Raw genomic sequence first — 12966 nt, 5'->3', positions numbered from 1 at the left:
TTCCCTTTCTGTGCTTGTCATCTTGGAGTTATCCACAAGGTGATGCTCAAGACCAGCCTTGAGATGACCCGTAGAGCAAAGAAAGAGTTTACATTTATATAGCGTCTTTTATGGCCTCTGGACATCCAAAAGTGTTTTGGAGCCATTAAGATGCTTTTTTTGTGCTGTCGTTTTGTGCACGGCAAACTCCAACAAACAGCCAAATGATAATCATCAGATCATTTGCTTTGGTGTTGTCTCCTGAGAGATAAATATCATAAGAAGTTGCACAGCACCAGGTTAAAGTCCAACAGATTTATTTGGTAGCAAATCAATCTGTTGGACTTTAACCTGGTGTTGTGAGACTTCTTACTATGTTTACCCCAATCCAACGCCAGCATCTCCACATCAGATAAATACCGGCCAGGACATCTGGAAGCATTTCCCTGCTCTTCTTCATGTTAAAAAAAATCATTCATAGGACAAGGGCATTGCTGGCTAGACCAGCATTTATTGCCCATCCCTAATTGCCCTTGAGAAGATGGTGGTGAGCCGCCTTCTTGAACGGCTGTAGTCCCTGTGATGTAGGTGTACGCTCAGTGCTACTTGGGAGGATTTTGACCCAGTGGCGTGAAGGAACGAGTAAGGATGATGAGTGGCTTGGTGGGGACCTGGAGTTCCCAGGAATCTGCTGCCCTCATCCTTCTAAGTGGTAGAGGTCATGGGTTTGGAACGTGCTGTTGGAAGAGCCTCGGTGAGTTGCTGCGGAGCATCTTGTAGACGGTACACACTGCTGCCCCTGTGCGTCAGTGATGGATGGGATACCAATCTAGCTTAGTCCTGGATGGTGTCAAACGTCTTGAGTGTTGTTGAAGCTGCACTCATCCAGGCTAATGGAGAGTGTTCCATCATACACAGCACAGTGGCACAATCCTCCGGGTGCTCCGGTTTCCTCCCACAGTCTTAACTTGACTTGTGCCTTGTAGATGGTCTTGTGGAATTTGTTATGTTGACCTAAAAAAGCAGATGGGACCTTTTTTTTCATTTTCTTTGAATGTTTTTGTTCATTAGTTATCAAAAATATATACTTGGGAACAATGACATAGTAGTTATGTTACTGGGCTAGTAATCCAGAAGCCTGAACAAATAATCTGGAGGCATTTGTTCAAATCCCACCATAGCAGCTAGGGAACTTAAATTCAATTAAATAAAACTGGAAAAGATATTGTATCTAATATCAGGAATGTGCTCCACCTTAGTCCCAGGTGGCCATAGGCTGCTGGTGATTTAATCTGAGGGTCACCACATCTCAGGCGAGGGGCAAAGTTGGAAAGGTGGGGCCTTCGTAGATAACCTTAGCCAGTGCGGGAATTGAATCCGCGCTGTTGGCTTCGCTCTGCATCACAAACCAACCATCCAGCCAACTGAGTGAAACCGATCCCCCAACATCTGTAATAATGACCATGAAATTAGCAGATTGTCATAAAAATTCATGTGGTTCACAATGTTCTTCAAGGAAGGAAATCTGCCATTCTTCCTTGGTCTGCGCCATGTACGACTCCAGACACATAAAAATGGGGTTGTCTCTTAACTAACCTTCAAATGATCTGGAAAAAACTGCTGCAATAATGTCCAGTGAGAATAAAACTGGACAGACCACCTGGCATTGGCCTGGGCACCACACTAAAGGCACCTCCTGTTGACCCCACATGTTCCCTTCAGTAACATCTGGGGAACTTGTGGCAAAATTGGGAGAGTGGTTCCACAGATTAGTCAAGCAACATGGTCATCCTCACCACATGAACATCTTATTGTCAAAATTGCAGTCTCCATTATCACAATTATGTCCTGTTCCACTGACGGAGGTGGAAGGCAGCTCTCTTGCGAGTCCTCATTGCTTGACTCAATGGCATCAGGTCAAACGCAGGCAGGGAGATGCGCTGCTGATTACACTCGTCCTGAGTGCTGGGCACTGTCTGGTCAGGTGAAGGGAGTGACGGAGTCAGAATCAGCCCTAGCTCTGATATTCTCTTGTCTGGCAGGGTGAGAAAGAAGGTCTGTTCTGTGCTGGAAGACTGCTGGCACACAATGACTGAGATCTCATCTGAATCAGCACCTTCAGAGAAGGAGGGGAGGAAACTGGGTAGCGGGAGTGTCGATGAATATACAACCAGCTTGGTAATTAATCCTCTTTTCTTCTTAAGGTCTCCACAAAGCTGAGTGACAATCATCGATACTGCAACATCAAGGTAAAACATTCTGAATAGTTGTTTAAAGTGCATTTCAATTATTTTTTGTATGCAATATATCACTTTTGGGCATTGTCACTGTTGTCATTTATATTTATTAATCACAAGTAAGGCTCACATTAACACTGCAATGAAGTTACTGTGAAATTCCCCTAGTCGCCACACTCCGGCGCCTGTTCGGATCAATGCACCTCACCAGCACGTCTTTCAGACTGTTGGAGGAAACTGGACCCGGGGGAAACCCACGCAGACACAGGGAGAATGTGCAAACTCCACACAGTGACCCAAGGCCAGAATCGAACTTGGGTCCCTGGCGCTGTGAGGCAGCAGTGCTAACCACTGTGTCACCGTGCCACGTAAGATGTTAATCATAAGATTAGAGAACATAGGACAGTACAGCACAGGAACAGGCCCTTTGGCCCACGATGTTGTGCTGAACATGATGCCACATTAAACTAGTATCTTCTATATTCAGGTGCCCATCTAAAAGCTCATTTATGTTTGTTTGAGGCTGATTTTATACTTTGCACAAGATACGAATTTATACACATTTAATTATCAGTAATATTTCCAGAATTTACAGAAAATCAGCAGGGTTGGATGTGACATTTTTCACAACAACAACTCATTTTTATTTAGCACCTTTTTTGTAATGAACTTCCCAAGGTGCTTCACATGAGCATTATAAAACAAAATATGAAACAAAATATACATAAGGGGATATTAGGTCAGAAGGCTGACAGTTTGATCAGAGATAGGTTTTACAGAGCGTCTTAAGAGGAAAGGGAGATAGAGAGAGTCTTCCAGAACTGAGTGCCATGGCAACTGTAGGCAAGGCCACCAGTGGTGAAGTGATTAAAACCCAGGATGTTCAGCGGCCTGAGTCAGAGGAGTGCAGATATCTGCTCAAAGGGCTGAATGGCCTACTCCTGCTTCTAATTTCTATGTTTCTATCTCAAGAGGGTGGTAGGTTGGGGGAGGTTACAGAGATACGGAGGGGCAAGGCCCTGGAAAAGTTTAAAAAGGAGGAGAATTTTAAAACTGGGGCATTGCTTGTTGGTGAGCCAGTGTAGATCAGCGAGCACAGGGGTGATAGTTAAACAGGGCTTGGTACAAGCTGAAGATGCGGCAGCAGAATTTGGGTGACCTTACGTTTAGAGAGGTAGAATACCTACTGTGCAGAATGAGATCGTTCAGCCCATTGAATCTGCACCGACCACAATCCTGCCCAGGCCTCCCCCTGACACTAGGGTTAATTTAGCATGGCCAATCAACCTAATACACACATCTTTGAACTGTGGGAGGAAACTCACGTAGATGCAGGGAGAATGTGCAGACTCCACACATACAGTAACCCGAGGCTGGAATTGAACCCAAGTCCCTGGCACTGGGAGGCAGCAGTGCTAACCAGCAGTGCCACACCACGTGCCCCCAGGATGTGGGAGACCAGCCAGCAGTGCATTGGAATAATCACGTCCCAAGGTAACAAAGGCAAGGTTGATTCGTCAAAGGTCCTGCTGATTGGGTGTTAGGAAGAAGGAAGCGATTCCTCCCACAGTCAGAAACCCTGAGCTGAAATTCAACATCTCGAGGAAAAGGAGGGGAATGTGAGAAGAGCTGAGAAATTAACATTTGGAAATAAAGTACAGAAGCACCGTATTCACGTCTTTCTGAAACCTCACAAACTATCGAATCTGCAAGGTGAAAGATTGCAGGAGAGCTTTCAAAAGTTCTTGAAAAAAATGGGAGAGATCTGAAATGATTTCAGACAAATAGTTTGTCTATATATTCAGGAATGGTGTATTTTTGATATCTTTTTCTATTTAAAAGTAAATCCATCAATGAATTGTGATCTTCACCAGTGCTACATTGATGGTCCGTACGGAACACCAACCAGGACAATCTTCACCTCAGAACATGCAGTGCTGATTGGAGCCGGCATTGGTATCACCCCATTTGCCTCCATTTTGCAAAGCATCATGTACAGGTGAGCGTGGACCTCCAGTAACAACATGAGGAGCAAATGTGACACTGTCAGATTGCTGTACATGTCTCAAGCTGAGAAGTACCTGGCCAGTGGGTTGGAAACATTCCTTTACAGAAATAGCATGACCAGGCCACCTAAAGAACAAAATAAATAACTTACATTTACATAGTGCCTCTTTAGGGGAGGCGATGGCCTAGTGGTATTAATCCAGAAACTCAGCAAATGTTCTGGGGATCCGGGTAGCACGGTGGCACAGTGGTTAGTGGCCAGCAGAATGGCACAGTGGTTAGTACTGCTGCCTTACAGCTCCAGGGACCCGGGTTTGATTCCCGGCTTGGGTCACTGTCTATGTGGAATCTGCATGTTCTCCCCGTGTCTGCGTGGGTTTCCTCCGGGTGCACTGATTTCCTCCCACAGTCCAAAGATGTACGGGTTAGGTGGATTGGCCATGCTAAATTGCCCCTTAGTGTCCAGGGATACATAGGTTAGAGGGATTAGTGGAGTAAATATGGGAGCTGCAGGGATGGGGCCTGGGTGGGATTGTAGTTTGTGCAGACACGATGGACCGAATGGTCTCCTTCTGCAATGTAAGATTCTATGATTCTAAATCCTGCCACGGCAGATGATGGAATTTGAATTCAATAAAAAATATCTGGAATTAAGAATCTGTGGATGACAATGAAATCTTTGTCAATTGTTGGAAAACCCATCTGGTTCTCTAATGTTCTTTAGGGAAGGAAATCTGCCTTCCTTACCCGGTCTGGTCTACCTGTGACTCCAGACCCATAGCAATGTGGTTGACTCTTAACAGCCCCTCTGAAATGTCCTAGCAAGCCACTCAGATCAAGGGCAACTAGGGATGGGCAATAAATGGTGGCCCAGCCAGCAATGCCCTTGTTCCATTTTTTAATTAAATAAAAGGCATTGGATGCCCGAAAGTGCTTCAGATCCGCTGAAATACTTCTCAAGTGTAGTCACTATTGGAATGTAAGAAGTGCAACAGCCAATTTGCACACAATGAGCTTCTACAAAAGCTCTATGAGATAATTTGAGTTTTTTGAAGGGATAATCAAGAAGGTAGATGAAGGCAGTGCAGTTGATGTTGTCTACATGGACTTTAGCAAGGCCTTTGACAAGGTACCGCATGGTAAGCTGTTGCATAAGGTTAAATTTCACAGGATCCAGTGTGAAATAGCTAAATGGATACAAAATTGGCTTGATGACAGAAGACAGAGGGTGGTTGTAGAAGATTGTTTCAAACTGGAGTGTCTGGTGTGTTTCAGGTATCAGTGCCGAGTCCACTGTTATTTGTCATTTATATTAATGATTTGGATGAGAATACAGGAGGCATAGTTAGTAAGTTTGCAGATGACACCAAGATTGGTGGCATAGTGGGCAGTGAAGAAAGTGGGTGGGATTGTTGAGAGTGCAGCCTTGATGGGCTGAATGGCCACATTCTGCACTGTAGGGATTCTGTGATTCTATGAATTCTGTTCCAACAATATGCTTTACCTTCACCTTGTGAAGATAATGGGTTGAGTTTTCCGCCGTTCCTGCCCCACCGCTGCTGTAAGCTAGGCTGGAGAATATGGCGCCCAGCCAAACCTCCGTTCACTGCAGCTGGACTGGAAAATCCAACCAGCATCAGCAGCTGGATCATTCTGGTCACTGTCTTTCTACAACAGGGTAGCAGTTTATAATTTCCCATACCAGTCGCACAGAATGGATAGAAAGACCTATTTACCTCAGCAGAGAAGTTGATTACCAGGGATAAGCAATTGATGCTAATTCCAGTGATTGTATTTTTTTTATTCATTCATGGGACATGGCCAGCATTTATTGCCCATCCCTAGTTGCCCTTGAGAAGCTGCCTTCTTGAGTCGGTGAAGTCCATGTTCTGTGGGTTGACCCACAATGCCATTAGGGAGGGAAGTCTAGGATTTTGACCCAGCGACTGTGAAGGAACGATGATATCTTTCCGAGTCAGGATGGTGAGTGGCTTGGAGGGGAACTTGCAGGTGATGGTTGTATGTTGAGGTAGAGTGGGTCTGAGGCTGACGTGGACTTTAAAACAGGTTCATTTCCAAGGCAGTGAAGTAAAGTCACAGACGCACCCAGTTCCTCCCAGAGTGAACCAGTTTAGATACCCATGCAATGATTCCATAATCCTTTCCCATTTGAAGACAGCTCTACTTAATCATCAACTTAAAGCCTGTATTTAATTGCATTAGCAATTGACAGAAGCATAAGAGGGGAGTCAAGGAGAAATTGTTTCAGCCAGAGGGTGATGGGTGTCTGAAACTCACTGCCAGAAACACTGGAAGAAGCAGAAACCCTCTTTATATTTAAAAAGAACATTTGACTATACATTTCAGATGCCAGGACATGCGAAAGCCCTGGACTGAGAGCTGGTAAGTGGGATTAGGTTAGCACTAACATGATGGGCTGAACTTCCCCCTTCAATGTAGTAAGTTTTCTTTGTTTCTTTAGTCTGTTGGAGTTAAAAAGTTCCAGTTTAGTGCAAGCTGGGGGCAATATGTGGTGTAAGACATGCCCAGGAAAACTGACCAAGCAGAGTCTAATTATCACAGGAGTGTGGTCATTCGATCGATGTCTGTAAACATTCCGGTCATTGTCCTGGCAGTTTCGTACATGGCTCACCATCATTTGTCTTGTACTTAGTGTGTTGCTGTAATAAGCCCTTGGAGGCAGAAGTCCCTTCACCAAAATCCCTTTATTTACAAGTCTGACAGCAGCATACGGAGAGCTCTCAGTTTGCAGCCTGCACTCGGAGTCCCAGAGGAACTGGTTAAATGTATAGCAAGAGGCTCCCTGATTGGCCCATCAATTTGGCCCTTAATCAGGGAGTTCATATTTTAACAGGCCCACCTCAATCCCTGATTAAAGTCAGTACAGTTGCCCTGTAAGAGTTAAAGGGTTAGAAATTTGTACCAGGCAATGGCAATATGGGCGCTATCATACTGGCCATCCGTTCGACTGCAACGGAAATGAATATCTAATGTTGCATATAACAAGATGCTGATCTGATACTGCCTGTATCCCACCATCGCCTGAGACAAATTTTGATCCCAAATTATTTGAGGAAGTTGTTTCCATTATATAGGTGAAATTCACACTTTAGCAGTTCTGACATAGAGCATTATATGATGGAACTGAGGTACACAGGGAAGCACTGGCAATGATTCCAATCTATCTGTAGACTTGAAAATCATGAGAATTGAACACAATGCCCTCCAATTCCCAAACTGCTCGACTGTCACCTAGTCAGGTGCTTTCACACCGTCTAGCTTTATAAATGTACGCATAGAGTGGCAAGGAATTTCACCACTTACTTCAATTCAGGATGTGGGGTGTCTATTAGAGCCAATCCTGACAGTGGGCATTAGGCAGGGTACACCCAGAATGGGACGGCAGGGCACACACATACGCACGCACACACAAGCACGCATGCACTCTTGCACACGCACACAATTTAACACGGCCAATCCACCTAATTGGCACTTGTTTACATGTTTGGACTGTGGGAGGAAATTGGAGCGCCCTGAGGAAACCCACACAAACATGGGGAGAACTCTAAGGCTAGAATTGAACCTGGGTCCCTGGAGCTATGAAGCAGCAATGGTAATCACTGGGCCACTGTACCACCCAATAAGGGAGTTATTGTGATCCTTCGAAAAACATTGGTTTGGCCTCAACTAGGAGATAGTGTCAAATTCTGGACAAAGCATTTCTGGAAGGATGTGAAAGTTTTGTAAAGAGAGCAGAGCAGTTTATGGGAATAGTTGCCAGGGGACAGACTTCAAATACTGGGATAGATTGGAGAAGATGGGGTTGTTCCCTGAGAGAAGGTTGAGAAGAGATCTGACAGAGATGTCCAAAATCATGAGTGACCTAGACAGAGTAGAGAGGAAGAAAGTGGTCCCATTGGCAGAAGGATTGAGATCCGGAGGACACCAATTTAAGGTGAAGGGCAAAAGAACTAAAAATGACATGAGGAACACTGTATTTACATTGTGTTTACAGTGGTTAGAATCTGGAACGCATGACTTGAGAATGTGCTGGAGGCAGGTTCAACTGTGGCTGCCAAAAGTGCTTGGATAAGCATCTGAAGAGAAAATAGCCAAGACATGGGAGCTGAAATGAAGTAATTTGCTCTTGCAGAGAGCTAGCATGGGCATGAGGGGCCAAATGGTCCCTTTTGGTGCTGCAACTTACTGTGATTAATTGTAGTTTAAGATTCACCCTATGGAGAGTTATCCTGGGAGTGTTTCTTTTCTCACTTGTCTTTAAGTAAGCGTTGAGACTCTGTTTGTATTTAATTATAAAAATAATAAAATATTTTAATAATACATGAGATAATATTCACTGTATTAATTTTGTGCTTCTTATTTGTTACAGGTATCGCATGCGAAAGCAGAATTGTCCGAGTTGCAGCTATTCTTGGTGTGAAAATGTCAAGGATAATGAGATGAGTTTGAGAAAGGTAAATGGATATGTGAGAGGTCAAAGCCACTCTGACCAACCCTCCAGAGTTGTCAGGAGGCTCCAGACATTAAACATTAAACCAGAACAAACTGATGAGCAAGCCAGGCAGAGAAATCATGGGAGCAATAAAAACGTGTTTTTCATTTTCTTTGCATATTTGAATTTATTAGTAGAGAACACACTTGGAGCTGGCAGGTCAAGTGAAAAAACATCCAGAAATATGTGCAGAGTTGGCAACCTTATATATCCAAGAGCATAGACCCCAGGACCAAGGTAAGACATAGCAAGTGATGAACTAGGATGTTGGAAGGCAGGAGGAAAGGAAGAATGCTGGAATTGGGAGAGATGATGGACTGAGGAGGTGATGGCTTCATGGTATTATTGCTAGGCTACTAATCCAGAAACTCAGCTAATATTCTGGGAACCCGGGTTCAAATCCCACCACAGAAAATGGTGGAAATGGAATTCAGTAAAAAGAAATCTGGAATTAAGAATCTTCTGATGACCGTCTTCCAATGGAACCATTGTTGATTGGCAGAGAAACCCATCCAGTTCACTAATGTCCTTTTGGAAAGGAAATCTGTCATCCTTACCCGGTCTGGCCTACATCAGCCTACACTGCAATGTGATTGATTCTCAACTCCCTTCTGAACAAGGGCAACGAGGGATGGGCAATAAATGCCAGCCAGCAATGCCCATGCTCCACAAATGAATAAAACAAAAGGTGCAAGATTTCCCTGTGGAAGGTAGATTGTAACAAATCTGAACTAAATCGGCGGACCCTAATACTTGAATTTTCATGAGGCCACTGTCACCTCTTCTTGTGGAACAGTGGGTAGCGTCCCTACCTCTGAATCAGAAGCTTTGGGTTCAAGTCCCACCCCAGGTTCTGATGAGAGGGAAGGCGCGATCTAAACACAGCCAAACAGGTTGAGTGTCAACGTGCCAATTCCTTCCAAACAATCCAGTGGCTGGCATTAAGAGCAGGAGAAAGTCCTGGTCAGCCCCGTTTGATGTGGAGTGGCACCCCCCAGGGCAACAGACAAATGTCTACTAAGTGCGGGAAGAGAATTAGAATTGGAAGAGTAACCTGAGAGTTAAACTAGCTGCCCATGGGAATATGGCACAAAGTGGGATGTAAATATTCACCACCTATTTTGACCCTTGCTTACGCACAACTTATATTGAGGGATGGGAGGGGGTTAAAATTAGGGCTACAACAGTTTTCATTTACTTATTCTTCTCCTTATTTGTGCATTTCAAATGAGAAAGCTCTGATTTGCAGCTAGGGGCTTACTCTGTGGAAGGTTGGATGACCATTTTCCCACTGCAAAATACACATTGTTTAAACTTTTTTGGAACACAGAAAGCAATAATGGCAGCATCCGTCTATTACAACACTGTCAGAGTGTTACTGTTACCGATTCAGGCTGCACTTGCCTCTCCTTTGTGTGAGGTATGAGTGAGCTGTGTGAAATCAGTAATTCAGTTGGCATCAGGTTCTGGGTGATTTGGGTAGCTTGGCTGTGATTACTGAGGTCTAAAACTGAATAACCGCCAACGCACTTGCCCATTGCTGTGAGAATGGTTCTTGCTGTATAGTTAGCTGGTCCCATACAAGGGCATTTTATTTCAAGTACAGAAGTTGATTAATTAATTAATGTTGTGAAAGATTAACTGGCATTTATATTCTCTGATCATCAACTGGTTTATAAGAAAAATAGTGAACAACAAAAAATTATTTTTTAGAATTCATTTCTGGTTTATGCCTGTTGCTGGCCAGCATTTATTGTCCATCCCTACTTGCCCTTGAGAAGGTGGTAGTGATCTGCCTTCTTCAACCACAATCCATATGGTACACGTACACCCACAGTGCAGTTAAGGAGGGAGTTTCATTACTTTGATCCAGCGATATTTTCATTACTACTTCCTCAGTGAAGAAACGACGATATATTTTCAATTAAGGATGGTGTGTGACTTGGAGGGGCACCATGTATGTTTCCATGTATCTGCTGCTTGTCCTAAATGGAAGTGGTCGTGGGTTTGGAAGGTGATGTCTAAGGAAAGTTGGTGAGTGTCTATATCTTGTAGATAGTACACACTGCTGCCACTATGTGTGTTGGTGATGGAGGGTATAAATGATTGCAGGTGGGGTGCTTTGTCCAGGATGGTATTGAGCTTCTTTAGTGTTGTTGGAGCTGCACTCATTAGGAGATAGTAACTTCTATGAAGAATTAAAGGAAGGCAATGGCATAATGATGTTGTCACTGGGCTAGTATTGAAACTCAGAGTAATGCTCTAGGGACCTGGGTTCAAATCATGCCATGGCAGATGGTGAAATTTGAATCCAATGAAAATCTGGAATTGAAATTCTAATGGTGACCATGAAATCATTGTCGATTATTGTAAAAACCCATCTGGTTCACTAATGTCCTTTAGGGAGGGAAATCTGCTCTCCTTACCTGGTCTGGCCTACATGTGACTCCAGATCCACAGCATTGTGGTTGTCTTTTAAATGTTGATGCAATTAGGCTTGGGCAATAAATGCCCACGAGAGCATTCCTAAAAGAAATTTGGCAACAGAAAGCAGGAAATGGGATTCTCTGGCCATTCACGCCAGCAGGATTCTCCTGCCCCTCTTTGGCAGCGACGGTGAGGCGTGAACAGCCAGAGAATTCCAGCCATGATTGTAACAGGATCCATTCGATTAATGAAACCAAAACCAAGCCACAGAACTTTTCTTTGTGAAGAGAGTTTATTGACTTGAGGAGTCTCATGGCACTCCTCCCATTCGACCCAGTATCCCAGCTATCCTCTATGTGCTCAGAGGGAACTACCCATCACATGTTCTCTTAACCTTAAGAATGTAATGGACATTAAAAAATCTGGACAGTGTAATTGATAAGACATTGACACAGAAGATAAATGCTTATCGTTCATTTGTAAAAGTAAGTGTCAATTTTCTTTGTGTTTTCCTTGAAGTCCCTGAGGTTGGTCACACATCCATCTCTCACTAAAAGGCTTCACGTGTGAGCACTTGCTGAGTTATACAACTATGAAAATCATGCTATTGCAAAGCCTGGTTTTATTGTCAGCTGCTGTACTCGTTTTTACAGTGTCTGCGCTGTTTCACCACGATTCTTCCATTAAGCAGATGGATGAGTACCCATTACAGAGTGTAGTGATTCATCCAAGCTTTAAAGAATCATGCTGAACCAGCGCAGCCACTGAGAAACAAAGCCCCATGCATTCTAATGTAATCAGATTGCTGATAAAATTACTGAAAAGCCTGAAAAAAATTAAGGGTTACCTCACAGTGAAGCGTTTTGTTTCTCTACTTCTGAACCCTCTGTATATATTTTTTTTTATTTGAAATTAGTCAAAGTTTTTGCTCATATCTGTTGGGTATATTGCATAATTGGAGCACAAATGCAAGCGGATTAGAAATTATCTGTATATTAGAAACAGAAATAGCAAAACTATTGAGGCCATCCGTACAAGGTAGTCAGGCAGAAATGAAATCAGGGATTCGGAAGAAATGATTTTGTAATGATTTGAATGAGGCCCATGAGGTTGGCCTCTTGGAGTATGAGCTCCCTGATTGAGGTAATGATTGCCCGCCCAATCAGGGAGTCTCACTTGTGGAAATATTGAGGAGTCTTGGGGCTAATGGCACTTCGGATTCTGACTTTGTACCTGAAACACTTCTAGGACTGGAGATAAGTTTGTAAATAAAGAGAATCTGGCGAAGGGACCCCTGGTCTCTGAGGAGTTATTTCAATCTTTATCCAGAGAGTTCTGAGAATGTGGGAGTCGCTACCTCAGGGAGTACTTGTACCTATAGCATAGATGCATTCAAGAGAAAGCTAGTTAAGTACATGAGGAAAAAGGTACTAGGGGATTAAGCTTGATGGATTTCAATCAAGAAGAATGGGAGAATAAATACTTGCTTGGGCTTTTGCATCATATTACCTGTTTCTGTAAACAGTGTGTGGGATTTTCCAGCACGTTCACCCTGAAAACTAAAAATCCTGCCCGAGGTCAACGGACCTTTCTATGATCCACCCCTCGCTTGGAACAATTCCTGTAGCACGTTGAATGGGAAAATCCACCCAAATATATCTACTTTTTGATGTGATTCTGCAATTGGGCACCACTCGTTGAACAATCCTGAGTTTGCTAATAGCGCCACCAGAAAATCAATTTAAGATAGATGAACCAAACTCATAACATTGCTCATTTATG

General features: G+C 43.7%; 1 protein-coding gene across 1 annotated transcript in view; it reads left to right on the top strand.

The window, feature by feature from the left end:
* Positions 1 to 12966, top strand: part of nox5 (NADPH oxidase, EF-hand calcium binding domain 5) — a 67562-nt gene that overhangs the window by 38320 nt on the left and 16276 nt on the right. Inside the window, exons 11-13 of the mRNA XM_080213978.1 lie at positions 2184 to 2228; positions 4091 to 4215; positions 8635 to 8719. Coding sequence (XP_080070104.1) covers positions 2184 to 2228; positions 4091 to 4215; positions 8635 to 8719 — 255 coding nt within the window. The remainder of the gene's footprint in view (positions 1 to 2183; positions 2229 to 4090; positions 4216 to 8634; positions 8720 to 12966) is intronic.

This window comes from Carcharhinus amblyrhynchos, chromosome 28 (genome assembly GCF_965287045.1).
Source record: "Carcharhinus amblyrhynchos chromosome 28, sCarAmb.v2.hapA, whole genome shotgun sequence".
In the NCBI taxonomy this organism is placed as follows: Eukaryota; Metazoa; Chordata; class Chondrichthyes; order Carcharhiniformes; family Carcharhinidae; genus Carcharhinus; species Carcharhinus amblyrhynchos.
This window is presented reverse-complemented; position numbering and strand designations above follow the sequence as displayed.